General features: G+C 38.2%; 1 protein-coding gene across 2 annotated transcripts in view; it reads left to right on the forward strand.

Annotated features, from left to right (window-relative positions):
• Positions 1–14,265, forward strand: part of NTN4 (netrin 4) — a 126,653-nt gene that overhangs the window by 33,754 nt on the left and 78,634 nt on the right. For both annotated transcript variants that reach the window (XM_025926628.2, XM_086712606.1), the window contains one exon: positions 12,798–13,076. In XM_025926628.2, coding sequence (XP_025782413.1) covers positions 12,798–13,076 — 279 coding nt within the window. The remainder of the gene's footprint in view (positions 1–12,797; positions 13,077–14,265) is intronic.

Genomic DNA, 14,265 nt, shown 5'->3' on the forward strand with positions numbered 1-14,265 from the left:
CTCAAGGGCGCAAGGAGCATTTATCAAGACAGACCACAAAGCAGATACTGATAAATGTAGAACTCAAATCATACAAGCTATGTTCTGTGACCACAAAGGAATTAAATTAGAAATCAATAACAAGAGGTATCAGGGAAATCCACAAATATTTGGAAATTAAATAACATACTTTTGAATAACTCATGAGTCAAAGAAGAAATGAAAAGGGAAATTAGAATGGATTTTGAACTGAATTAAAAATTAAAACACAACATATCAAAATCTATGGGATGCAATTAAAGAAGTATTTGGTGGGGAGGGAAAGTCCTTAAATCAATGATCTACAGTTCTACTTTAAGAAACTAGTAGATTGATACGTTAAGATGGTGGAGTAGTAGGGGGACCCTGGGCTTCCTCATCCCTTGCACACAGCTAGAATAACAGCAAATCATTTTGAATACCTAGGAAATTGATCCGAGGATTAAGAGAACAATCTGCACAATTAGAGGTTAAGAATAAGTCAGGTACAAGGTGCAGAGACCTGAATTGGGGGAAGAGAAAAGCTGCGGTGCCATGGAGGGGAGGGAGCCCTTTTCATGGAGAGAGGAGAAAGACAAAAAGAGAGAGGGGTAGAGAGAGAAGTGTGTCGGATTTGTACATGAACAACACTGCCCCAAACCATTGACTGGGGAATCGAGAGGAACTATCACCAAGTTTTTACAAATAGCAGAGCTCAAATTCTGAGATTTTAGAAGTCCCTGCCATTCGCTTGATTCAAGCTGGGATGGCAGCAGTGCTCCTGGAGAAACCTAAGAGTAGACCCAAGAGAGACCCAAGAGTAGACAGCATGGTGTAGGGATTCCCTGGGTTGCACTGGGAAAGAATGTTCCCTTTCCTGAAGTACACGTGGAAGAGGGTATATTGCCTCCATAAGGACAAAAGACCCAGCGGGCACCTTTGAGTGGCCATTCATTAGCAAGGGACAGGACCGCATGCAGATGGCAGGTAATCTGGTTGCTACTTTTTACTGGCTGTGCTTCACCATAAATGCCAACCACCTGCATGGCAGTATGGCTGCTTTGCACCAGGCACACAAGACAGCACCAGACACAGCACAGTGAGGCTCTCCTCCAGAGGAAGGGAGGTGGTCCACACTGTGTCTGGTCCTTTAAGATTTGGAGTTTTGAATCCTGGCTGTGTGCCAGAGATAAAACATAGAGGAACTATGTCATCAGGTGTGCCAATGGCTCAGCACAGAGAGGGTGAGGGGGCAGGGATCTGATGTAAGCCTGAGACACAGGAGGGAGATTGTTCGCTTTTCTGTGAGGGCTTCCTGAACAGTGGTGGGTGTGAGGTCCCCTCTCTGGGGATGAGACAGCGGGGTGACAGAGTGATGCCATCTCCCCCCCCCCCCCACCAGCACAGTCAGACTTCAGTGAGCAACACAGCACTCCCAGTGGAGGCTGAAGCTGTTTACATCAAATCCTGCCCCCCCTACACCCCTGCAGTTGCATCGTTACTAAGGCAGGTCTGACTATGGGCCAGCACGCTGGGCCTCTCCCCCAGAGGATCAGCACAGGCCCCCTGCATGCACCAAGTCTACTGATTATAGAGTGCTCCAAAGTGTCAGCTTCAGTTCTGGTGGAAATAGGACCAGGCTTTCTTCTTTTTTTCCTTTGGAATCAGGCTTATAGTTTTTTGTTTGTCTGTGTTTGTTCCTTTTCCTTCTCTCTCTCTCTCTCTCTCTCTCTCTCTCTCTTTGGGTCAGGATTTTTTTTTAATCAGGCTCATTTTAACAAACAAATCAAAGCATTCTAGTTAAAGGTCCACTGCAATACTCCTCACTGCAAGAAAGGGGGAACTCTGCAGAGGACTGACCTGTGGTAAAGAGTAGCCAAAACACAACAGCAGAGTGTACAAAACATACACTAGAAACACTTCCTGAAGCATCAGTCCCTGGACAGTGTACAACCCCTCCTTAACATAGGATTACTCTCAGCAACAAAAAACATAACAAGCTTTCATAACACGCAAAAGACAGAAACCTAAAAGATGGAGGAATTCTCCCCAAAAGAAAGATCAAGAAGAACTCACAGCCAAGGATTTACTCAAAATAGTTATCAGCAATATATCTGATCAAAAATTTAGACAACAGTCATAAGAATACTAGCTGGACTTGAAAGAAGCAGAGAAAACACCAGAGAAACCCTTCCTACAGAGATAAAAGACCTAAAAAATAGTCAGTCTGAAATTAAAAAATGCTATAACTAAGATGCAAAACCAACTGAGTGTAATCACAATAAGGATGGAAGAAGCAGAGGAATGAATAGGTGACATAGAAGATAAAATTATGGAAAATAACGGAGCAGAAAAGAAGAGGGAAAGGAAAGAAAACTATTAGATCATGAATATAGACTTATGGAACTCAGAAACTCCATAAAACACAGTAATATCCATATCATAAGAGTACCATAAGAAGAGCAGGAAAAGGGGGCAGAGGGTTTATTTGAACAAACTATAGCTGAGAACTTCCCTAATCTGGGGAAGGAAATAGGCATTGAAGTCCACAGAGAACTCCACTCAAAATCAACAAAAACAGGTCAACACCAAGACATATCATAGTGAAACTTGAAAAATACGAAGATAGAAAATTCTGAAAGCAGCTAGGGACAAAAGGCCATTAACCTACAAGGGTAGACACATAAGGTTAGCGACAGACCTGTCCACAGAAACTTGGCAGACCAGAAGGGAGTGGCATGATATAGTCAACATGCTAAATGGGAAAAATAGGCAACCAAGAATACTTTATCCAACAAGGCTGTCATTCAGAATAGATGGAGAGATAATTTCCAAGACAAGCAAAAACTAAAGGAGTTTGTGAACGCTAAACCAGCTCTGCAAGAAATATTAAAGGGCATTCTTTGAGCGGGGAAGAGACCAAAAGCACCCAAGACTAGAAAGAACAGAGACAGTCTACAGGAACAGCAACTTTACAGGTAATATAATGGCACTAAATTCATATCTATCAATAATTACTCTTAATGTAAATGGACTAAATGCTCCAATCAAAAGATATAGGATATCAGAACGGATTAAAAAAAAAAAAAAAAACTAGACCCATCCATATGCTCCTTATAAGAGACTCATTTTAGACCCAGTAACACCTGAAGATTTAAAGTGAGGGAATGGAGAACCATTTATCATGCTAATGGATGTCAAAAGAAAGCCAGAGTAGCCATACTTATATCAGATAAACTAGATTTTAAAACCAAAACTATAACAAGAGGTGAAGAAGGGCACTATATCACAATAAAGGGGTCTATCCAACAAGAAGATCTAACAATTGTAAATATTTATGTCCTCAACTTGGAACAGCCAAATATGTAAGTCATATGATAACAAACTTAAAGAAACTCATTGGTAATAATATAATAATAGTGGGGGACTTTAACACCCAGTTACAACAATAAGCAGAACATCATCAAGCAGTCATCTAAGCAGAACATCAACAAGAAAACAATGGCTTTGAATGACACACTGGACCAAATGGACTTAACAGATACAGTCAGAGCATTTCATCCTAAAACAACAGAGTACACATTGTTTTCAAGTGCCCAGGGAACATTCTCAGGAATAGATCACATACTGGGTCACAAATCAGGCTTCAACCAGTACAAAAAGATTCAGATCAAACCATGCATATTTTCAGACCATAACACTATGAAAGTTTAAGTCAACCACAAGAAAAAATTTGGAAGGACCACAAATACAAGGAGGTTAAAGAACATCCTACTAAAGAATGAATGGAACCAAGAAATTAAAGAAAAATTAAAAAATACATGAAAGCAAGTGAAAATGAAAACATGGCAGCTCAAAACCTTTGGGATGCAGCAAAGGTGGTTGTAAGAGGGAAATACATAGCAATACGGGCCTTCCTCAAGAAGCAAGAAAAGTCTCAAATACACAACCTAATCTTACACCTAAATGAGCTGGAAAAAGAACAGCAAATAAAGCTGGAAAAAGAACAGCAAATAAATCCTAAAACCAGAAGAAGAAGGGAAATGATGAAGATTAGAGGAGAAATAAATGATATAGAAAGCAGGTCAATGAAACTAGGAGCTGGTTCTTTGAAAGAATAAACAAAATTGATAACCCCCTAGCCATCCTTATCAAAAAGAAAAGAGAAAGAATTCAAATAAAATCACGAATGAAAGAGGAGATCACAACCAACACTGTGGAAAGACAAACAATTGTAAGAGAATATTATGAGCAATTATATGCCAACAAACTGGGCAATCTAGAAGAAATGGATAAATTCCTAGAAACATGTAAACTACCAAAACTGAAACAGAAAGAAATAGAAAACTTGAACAGATCCATAACCAGCAAAGAAATTCAATTGGCTATCAAAAATGTCCCAAAAAAATAAGAGTCCAGAGCTGGATGGCTTCCCAAGGGGTTTCTAGCAAACATTTAAAGAAGAGTTAATACCTATTCTTTTGAAGCTGTTCCAAAAAATAGAAATAGAAGGAAATTTTCCAAACTTATTCTATGAGGCCAGAATTACCTTGATTCCAAAACCAGCTAAGGAAAATGATAGACCAATATCCCTGATGAACATGGATACAAAAATTCTCAACAAGATTCTAGCAAATCAAATACAACAGGACATTAAAGGAATTATTCACCACAATCAAGTAGGATTTATTCCTGGTCTGCAAAGGTGGTTCAATATCCAAAAATCAATCTACCTGATATACCACATTAATAAAAGAAAGGATAAGAACCATATGATCCTCTCAATAGATGCAGAAAAAGCACTTGACAAAATGCAGCATCCCTTTCTTGATAAAAAACCCTCAAGAAAGTAAGGGTAGAAGGAACATACCTCAACATGATAAAGGCCATATACAAAAGATCCACAGTTAATATCATCCTCAGTTGGAAAAACCTGAGAGCTTTTCCCTTAAGGTCAGGAACACAACAGAGATGTTCACTCTCACCACTGTTGTTCAACATAGTACTGGAAGTCCTAGCTTCAGCAACCAGACAACAAAAAGAAATAAAAGGCATCCAAATCAGCAAGGAAGAAGCCAAACTTTCAGTCTTTGCAGACATGATACTCTATGTAGAAAACTTGAAAGACTCCACCAAAAAATTGCTAGAACTGATAAATACATTCAGCAAAGCTAAAGGATATAATATTAATGTACAGAAATTTGTTGCATTTCTATATACCAATAACAAAGTTGCAGAAAGAGAAATCATGGAATCAATCCCATTTACAACTGCACTAAAAACCATAAGATACCTAGGAATAAACCTAACCAAAGAGGTAAAAGAACTGTCCTCTGAAAACTATGTAACACTTATGAAACAAATTGAAGAAGACACAAAGAAATGAAAAAACATTCCATGTTCATGGACTGGAAGAGCAAATATTGTTAAAATGTGTATACTACTGAAAGCAATCTACATATTCAATGCAATCTCTCTCAAAATAACACCAGCATTTTTTTATAGAGCTAGAACAAACAATTCTAAAATTTATATGGAACCAGAAAAGACCCTGAATAGCCAAAGTAATATTGAAAAAGAAAAACCAAAGCTGGAGGTATCACAATTCCAGATTCCAAGCTATATTACAAAGCTGTAATCACCAAGACAGTATGGTACTGGCATAAAACAGACACATAGAGAAATGGAACAGAATAGAAAACCCAGATATGGACCCACAAATGTATGACCAACTCATCTTTGACAAAGCAGGAAAGAATGTCCAATTGGAAAATAGTCTCTTCAGCAAATATTGCTGGGAAAACTGGACGGCAACATGCAGAAGAATGAACCTGGACCACTTTCTTACACCATACACAAAAATAAATTCAAACCAGATGAAAGCCTAAATGTGAGACAGGAAACCATAAAAATTCTAGAGAACACAGGCAGCAACCTCTTTGATTTCAGCTGTAGCAACTTACAAGACATGTTACTGGAGGCAAGGGAAACAAACGCAAAAATGAATTCATCAAGTGATTGTGATTTCATCAAGTTAAAAAGTTTCTGCACAACGAAGGAAACAATCAACAAAACTAAAAGACAACCTATGGAATGGGAGAAGATATTTGCAAGTGACACATCAGATAAAGGGCTAATATTCAAAAATCTATAAAGAACTTATGAAACTCAACACCCCAAAAATAAATAACCCAGTTAGGAAATGGGCAGAAGACATGAACAGACATTTCTCCAAAGAAGACATAAAAATGGCTAACAAACACAGGAGAAAGTGCTCGACATCACTTATCATTGGGGAAATAAAAATCAAAACCACAATGAGATACCATCTCACACCTGTCAAAATGGCTAAAGTAACGACTCAGGAAACAACAGATGTTGGTGAGGATATGGAGAAAGGGGAACCCTCTTATACAGCTGGTGGGAATGCAAACTGGTACAGCCACTCTAGAAAACAGTATAGGGGTTCCTTAAAAAGTTAAAAATAGAACTACCCTACCCAACAATTATACTACTGGGTATTAATCCAAAGTATACAAATGTACTGATTCGAAGGGGCACATGTACCCCAATGTTTATAGCAGCATTATCCACAATAGCCAAAGTATGGAAAGAGCCCAAATGTTCATCAACTGATAATTGGATAAAGAAGTTTGGTATTACATAATGGAATATTACTCAGCCATCAAAAAGAATGAAATCTTGCCATTTGCAATGAGGTAGATGGAACTAGAGTGTATTATGCTAAGCAAAATAAGTCAGAGAAAGGCAAATACTATATGATTTCACTCATATGTGTAATTCAAGAAACAAAACAGATGAACATAGGGGAAGGGAAGGAAAAATAAAATAAGATATAAATAGGGAGGCAAATCAAAAGAACTCTGAGCATTGATGGAGAAGAGGTGGGTGGGGGCATGGGCTAAATGGGTGATGAGCATTAAGAAGGGCACTTATTGTGATGAGCATTGGTGTTATATGTAAGTGATGAGTCACTAAATCCTACTCCTGAAACCAATACTACAGTATATATTGACTAACCTTAATTTAAATAAAAACTTGGGAGAAAAAATTGGTAAACTAGTAAATAAAGAAGAGAAAATTAAGCCCAAAGTAAGTAGAAGAAAGTAAGTAATAAAAATAAAAGCAAAAATGAAATAGAAAAACAGGAGAGAAATCATTGAAAGCAAAAGCTGCTGTTTTGATAACATAAAGATATGGGAATTTTAAAAACCACTAAAGAACAATTGCAGTTAGGATCTTAAAGCTTCCATTTTTGGTAAATAAGAAAACTAGACCACAAACCATGGAAAAGGTGTAATATTTGTATGTGTTTGGGTGCTTGATCATGCCTGCTTGATCCCTTTTCTTTTCTTTTTTTTTTTTTAATTTAATTTTTTTTTTCAACGTTTATTTATTTTTGGGACAGAGAGAGACAGAGCATGAACGGGGGAGGGGCAGAGAGAGACGGAGACACAGAATTGGAAACAGGCTCCAGGCTCTGAGCCATCAGCCCAGAGCCCGACGCGGGGCTCGAACTCACGGACCGGGAGATCGTGACCTGGCTGAAGTCGGACGCTTAACCGACTGCACCACCCAGACGCCCCTTGATCCCTTTTCTTAAGAATGTGAAAGACCGTGTGTACTATTGAAGAGAAGGAATCCATAAAACCATTTGAAATATATTACATATTTTTATGTAGGTATTTATACATATATGTATGTATTCATACACTTTCTCATCGAGAGTACATAATTGTAAGAACATTTTTCCTTTTTTATTTTTCTAAATCCTATTACTTGTTTGGCTTCTCCTTTTTAAAAATGCTATTTGGAAAAACAGTTCATTTATTTATTCATTCAATGTAATTATGAAATGCTATAATATGCCAGGGACGTGCTGGGGGACACAGCTGTTAACCAGACAAACCTACTGAGCAGAGTCTATTTTGCGATACAGACAAGTAAATAGGCAATAACAATGTACTAGCATGATCCAGGCACCTGGGTGGCTCAGTCGGTTGAGTGTCCAACTCTTGATTTCAACTGAGGTCATGATCCCAGGGTCATAGGATCGAGCCCCACATTGGGCTCTGTGCTGGGCATGGAGCCTGCTTAAAATTCTCTCTCTCTCCCTCTGCCCCTCTCCCCCACTCATGCTCTTTCTCTCAAAAATAAAAATAAAAATAAAAATAAAAATAAAAATAAAAATAAAAATAAAATACAATGTACTAGCATGAAAGTGCTTTCATGGAAACACAAGTGCCAACAGAGTCCACAAGATGGGCAATCACCTCGGACCTGAAATATTTCTCAAGCTAGTAGCTAAACAAAAATTTTAAAATGTGATAACTAAGTTTCTTGAATTATTGTGATCTAACATAGGCAATAAAATTTTAATTATGGAGCAATATGTAAATATGAGTTTGGTACTCAAAAGACTTCCTGTCTATTATGTACCTAATAATTACTTCTTATTCTGTTCACATTGTGTTAAACTCTGTTGAAAGTTTCATCTCAGTAAAAATAGGACATATGGAATTCTATTTTAACTAATTCTCACTATTATTGAGAGTTAGAAAAGAACATATAGGTAATTCTAACCTGTTCAGAACTTTTTAAGGATCTCTTTGTTATACTAAGGCATAAGAAATGGCAGAGCCTAAGCCAAAAGTCCAGATCCTTAGGCAAAGTTTAAGGGATTCCAGGCTTAGAAAGCAGGCCAAGACCAGAGAAATGTGAAAATTCCAAAGATTAAGTAGGAAAGGGTTTGTGATTCACTCAGAAGCTCAGATAGGTTTTAAAATTATGTATTTCATTTAAACCATTGATTTCACATTTGGAAATGTATCTTCAGGATATTATTATAAACTTCTGCATTTTAGCTATAAGATTGTTCACTGTAGTTGGTTATACCGAAAAGTTGAAAACAATCTAGATGCCTAACGACAGCAACCTGGTTAAATAAGTTATGTCATATCCGCACAATAGAATCCTAACCAGATTTTTTAATTATGAAAGAGTGTTTCTCAAACTTTATTGTGCATCAGAATCATCTGGAAGGCTTGTTGAAACCCAGATTGCTGGGCTCCATCCCCAGAGTTTCTGATTCAGTCAGCCTGGTATAAGGGCTCATGAATTTGCATTTCTAACTAGTTCCCAGGTTGACACTGATGCTGTTGGTCTGAGAGCCACATTTTGAGAACCACTGATGTAGAATTATTTTCACTGAATTGGAAAAAATTCACAAGGTATTGTTAAGCTGAAACAAAGCGGTTTACGTTATATTCTATATGTATATATACAGAAGATTAGATGGGAAAATATTGTGGAGTCGGTATTCCTGGCTGTCCTTGGGACTGCACTGTAGATTCTTAGTGTCTTCTACATTTTTGAGTGACAGATTTCTCTGTAATGAGCATAGTATTAATCACTGAAATATAACCCACTTTCTTAATTTGAAAAATAGTATCAGGAAGTCCTGGCCAATAGCACTAACAAGCTGGAAACACTGAAATAGGCTCAATCCTAGTTCTCCTCTGGCTTGTTAACTATGTCTTGCAGGAGTGTACCTTCAGACGCACTCATAGACAGAGGAACAGTGGTGGGCCCATAGATACATCCTGTTCCTGATGGGGACAAAAACAGAAGAGGCTGATATATGAGGGCTTCTACACTTTTTCTTACTTCATTTTAGTAGTGCCATGCGGGATTCTTCTGGAGATGTTTGAAGAAAAACTGGGTGGGACCCAAAGGGCGACCTGCCAGAAGTTTGAAGCATCTGGATTGGCGCACTCTTTGTTTCCTGACGCAGGGTAGATCTATTTCCCAGAGTATCAGATTAAGGCGTCTCCTTTCTGGAAAAAAGATTTCATGGTTTAAATTCCCGTTCACTTTGTGTCTGTGGCACTCTGCTGTCTCCTTTCCAGCATGCAGCCTCAGGGGTCATGATGTCCCTTCCCTGCTGATATCAGCGTGCCAACTGTGGTGTCATGCACACTAAGCACAGAGCCGCCATTCAGCTTCCAGTCTGGGTTCAGGAAGCAAAAGAGCTTCTAGTTCCTACAAACCTTGACAGATCTTCCTCTAGCCTTGCATATGCTAAACAATTCTCAGAGGACAGGGGTTATAAGGAGTGGGGGAGAGGGAACTAGGGTAAATGTCAAGGATAAATACGTGATAGGAACACAGAGAGCAAACAGTACCACCAATGTTGAGGAAAAGGAAGGGTGGGCCACGGTTTAGAGAAGGATGCCATATGCTTTTCAGTGGAATACTTATTTGGTAAGCACTGTGACCCTTTTCCATGTCCTTGTATTACTGTGGTTGATAAACCAGGAGGTGGCCACATTACTGATTTTATTTAGAGCAAGTGTCCTTCACGAATGTCTAACAGAATGCCAGTATTGGGGGTGTTATTTGAAAAATAAGTGTCACATAAAACTCACAATGGGTTCAATTTTTTAATTTTTTTAATGATTCAAAATGTAAAAACATGCTGTGATATAGGCTATCATTAAAAGAGACATTACTTCCATATTGACTTTCAAGTAGGTGACATAGTATTGTTGGAAAACAGTATTCCATATGTTGCTTTCCACCACTTTACATGTGAATAAATGGGGCAGAACATTGTTAAAGTTTAGGATACAACTTTTTCCAAGGTTTGCAAGTTCAAAAATAGCTAGAGATGCAGAGGTTGGTTAATGATTCAGTTATTTCTAACTGTTTTTATAATTTCCTACCTCTTCCCTTCTAGTGCTATAATATGAATTCAGTGTGTGAATCTGTTTAGGACCTTAGAAAAGGAAATTAAGTTATTTAAAATTCTCACCTATTACTTAAATGCCAAGAACAATGTTATAATCAATCAATTCATTTACTAAGAATTTATTGAATACTTCCCCTGTGCTAGGCACTGTCCTGGGATCAGCAATTATCCTCAAGAAGTTTACTTTCTAGACCAGGAAGACAGTAAAGCATTAAAGTACAACTACAATGTATCAATTGGTAAATAAGCGCTAAGAACAAAAATGAGGCAGGCTGGTATAAGGACTTTGTATTTTATTCTGAGAGAAATGGGAGGTCCTTGGGTGGGGGCAGATTTAAGCAGTGACATGATCCAACTTCTATTTATAGAGAATCACTATAGTGCTGGATGGAGAATTGGCCGTGAAGGCCAAGTATCCATTGAATTATCACTCCTCCTTAAGTTATATTTCATTTAGGACAGTTCTGCACCTAAGTATGGCTGGAGATGTGGTCCTGCACAGTTGATTCTTGCCTTTTCATCCTTTCATTGCAAAATCAATTCTTAAAATGAAATTTTTATATCTGAAGTATTCCTTAAGGATTTTTTTTCCTGGAAAGCTACTTTTAGATACATTCTCTCTAAATGGGAGTTTATCCAAAGCCTACTTTTTAATAATTACTTTACTTTCATACTACTCCATTATCAAAATATTTCTGGATTTCTTGTGAGTAGACTTTTAACATATCTTTAAAAAGCCAAGAGATGCCTAAAATTTTTTTCAGGGGAGTTTTGTGTCTCTTATTATATAAATTAACAAGATTGCTTAAGGTTTTGTTCTGTTTTGTTTTGTTTTTAACCTGCATAATAAGGTATAACTTGGTATCGGTCTCCTTATGATACTGTTTTATGTTGTGAGATAGTTTGGAATTCCTTTTTTTATATTCATTGCTTTCTACTGGCAGTGATTTTCTCTCCCACCAGCCTTACTCCCCCAAAGTTAAGACATCCATTAGAGAAGTTTGTACCCCTCCACCCCAGGGGCCCTTTTATTACCCCCATATAACGTATGGACACACACACATGCCCAAAGTCCGTCCCTTCTGAGTCTTCCTCCCTCTGGTTTCCTCCTCAGAACTAAAGTTTTAAATTGCCTTTCAAGTCTATCTGTAATATACACAATAAAAAGTTTTATTAGTTATACTTTACATTTAACCAAAATACTGTTAACTAACTTGATCAGCCATTTTATTTTCTACATTTGGATTTAAAGGACTTTTAACTGATTTCAGAAATCAAATCCACCCTGAAATGACTATATATTTACTACTCATAAGAATATTCCAAGAATGTACCACAAGCTTGGAAGGCAGATCCAGAAAAGGAGAACCAAAGGTATTTGTAGCAACAGTGGCCCCAATTAATAACTGATTAGTCTTTGAAGGGTCACACCTCATTTGGAAATAGAAGTGTCTGGATCTTGATTTTGGTGCTTCTCTTCTTCCCCCTTTTTAATCCATTCTCCTTATAGAAGTGGGAGTTATCTTTTTTAAAAATGTAAATCAGATGGTATCAGCTCTCTGCATATGAACCTCCAGTGCCTTCCCACTACAGTTAGAATAACTACCATGGCCTTTAAAGGACTCTCTATTCATGATGTGTTATGCACTGGCTCTGTCCTCTTCTCTAAAAACTGTCCCCTTGTTTCCTGGACTTCAGTCACACTGGCCTTGTTGTTCTTCCTTTAATAAGCCAAGCTGGATTCAGCTTCAAGGCCTTTAAACTTGCTGTTCCTTCTGCCCAGAATGCTCTTCCCCCAAGATCTTTGCATGGCTGCCTTCATCTCAAGAGTAAGGTCTCTGCTGGTTACTCAATTTATACTTCTGCATCTGAACAGGCAGCACACCTGTGTGATCAAAGTCTAAAAATCTCTTATCTTATCACTTGCAGATGACAAAAGGTGTAAATCAAACCAAGACTGTATGAGGCAAACAATTTGGGGTTTGCACACAGTCGTATATACTCATGGTATTTTTTTCTTTCTTTACAGGTTATTTTCAGAGCTTTGTCACCACCATATGATGCAGAGAACCCTTATAGTGCCAAAGTGCAGGAGCAATTGAAGATCACCAACCTCCGTGTGCAGTTGCTAAAACGACAGTCTTGCCCCTGTCAGAGAAATGACCTGACCACAAAGCCTCAACATTTTACACATTATGCAATCTATGATTTCATTGTCAAGGGCAGCTGCTTCTGTAACGGCCATGCGGATCAATGCGTTCCTGTTGATGGCTTCAGACCTGTCAAAGCCCCAGGAGCATTCCATGTGGTATGTAAAACAATTCCTCACCTGTGAAAAACAAACCATAAGTTACTTTCAGTTTTGGACATTGGTAATCGAAGTTCCCTTAGAGTTGGTCTGCACTCACATAGTCCTCCCTGTTTCTTCCTCTGCTGATTCACTCCTCCGACTCCATACCCATCTTTTAAAGTGCCAATTAACTTGTGATTTAGTCTTCAATTTTAGAATTATAAATAGTCAAGTATGATAACCAGATTCCTTGGAATACATCCATGCCAATTTTTAGTGCCATGACCTTCAGATATGAAGTGTAAGGTGAGCAGTAAGAGAGGTTGGCATAATCATATTAGTGGCATTATCACTCAGAAGCCAGCTTTGACAGTAAATGGGAACCATTGTTGAAGACATTTTAAAGTGGAAAAAATAAGAACTTCAGTTTAATGCCTGGTATCTTTTGCTGTTCAGCCAATAGAATGAATAATAATTCTCCTCTGTGAAGAGTTGGCCTGACCCCCTCTCACCCTAACCATGGTTAAACTCCCTTTCCTCTGTATTCACATATCTCCTTGGGCTTTCCTCTCAACTTTTGCTTGTCTGCATCTCCCAGGAGATCACAAACTCCTGATGACAGGGACTGCGTGATCTTTGTTGCCTTAGTCTGGTATGTTACTGGAGCCAGAATTAGGTGTTTGATTGAGTGATAGCAACATAGGAATAAAAAGATAATCAAAACCTATTGTCATTGTCCTCACATCACCTTCTTCCAAAAAACAAGGTTACAGAGTAGCTCAGACAGCAAGTGCCTTGTTGGGATGCACCCAAAGCTATGTGGATTAGGCAAGGGGAAGACAGGTAGGAGAGCACTTCAATTTTTAAATTTTATATTTTTCTCTGATACTTCAGATCAAAGCAAAAATAAATAAAAAAAATTTGAAGATCTCAAAGTATCCTTATTTCATTTTGTAGAGTAGACTTCCACATGTGTCATCTTTCTCCCAGCCCTGATAGAGGAAAGGGCCATAAGGGAGCATGAACCAGTTAGCCAGCAGGACAGTTTGTGTTTGTTGGGCTAAGTCCCTGGGGTGCAGGACAACATTGGGGTAACAAAAATGACTAGGGAATCAGCCAGAGTTTCAAAAACAGAAACAATGCTATCACTCTAGAAATGAAACTGGGGCTCCCAAGTTGGAGAAAATGAAACATTCACCCAACAAAC

The sequence above is a fragment of the Puma concolor genome, chromosome B4 (assembly GCF_028749965.1).
Source record: "Puma concolor isolate L17-30 chromosome B4, mPumCon1.1.hap2, whole genome shotgun sequence".
NCBI lineage: Eukaryota > Metazoa > Chordata > Mammalia > Carnivora > Felidae > Puma > Puma concolor.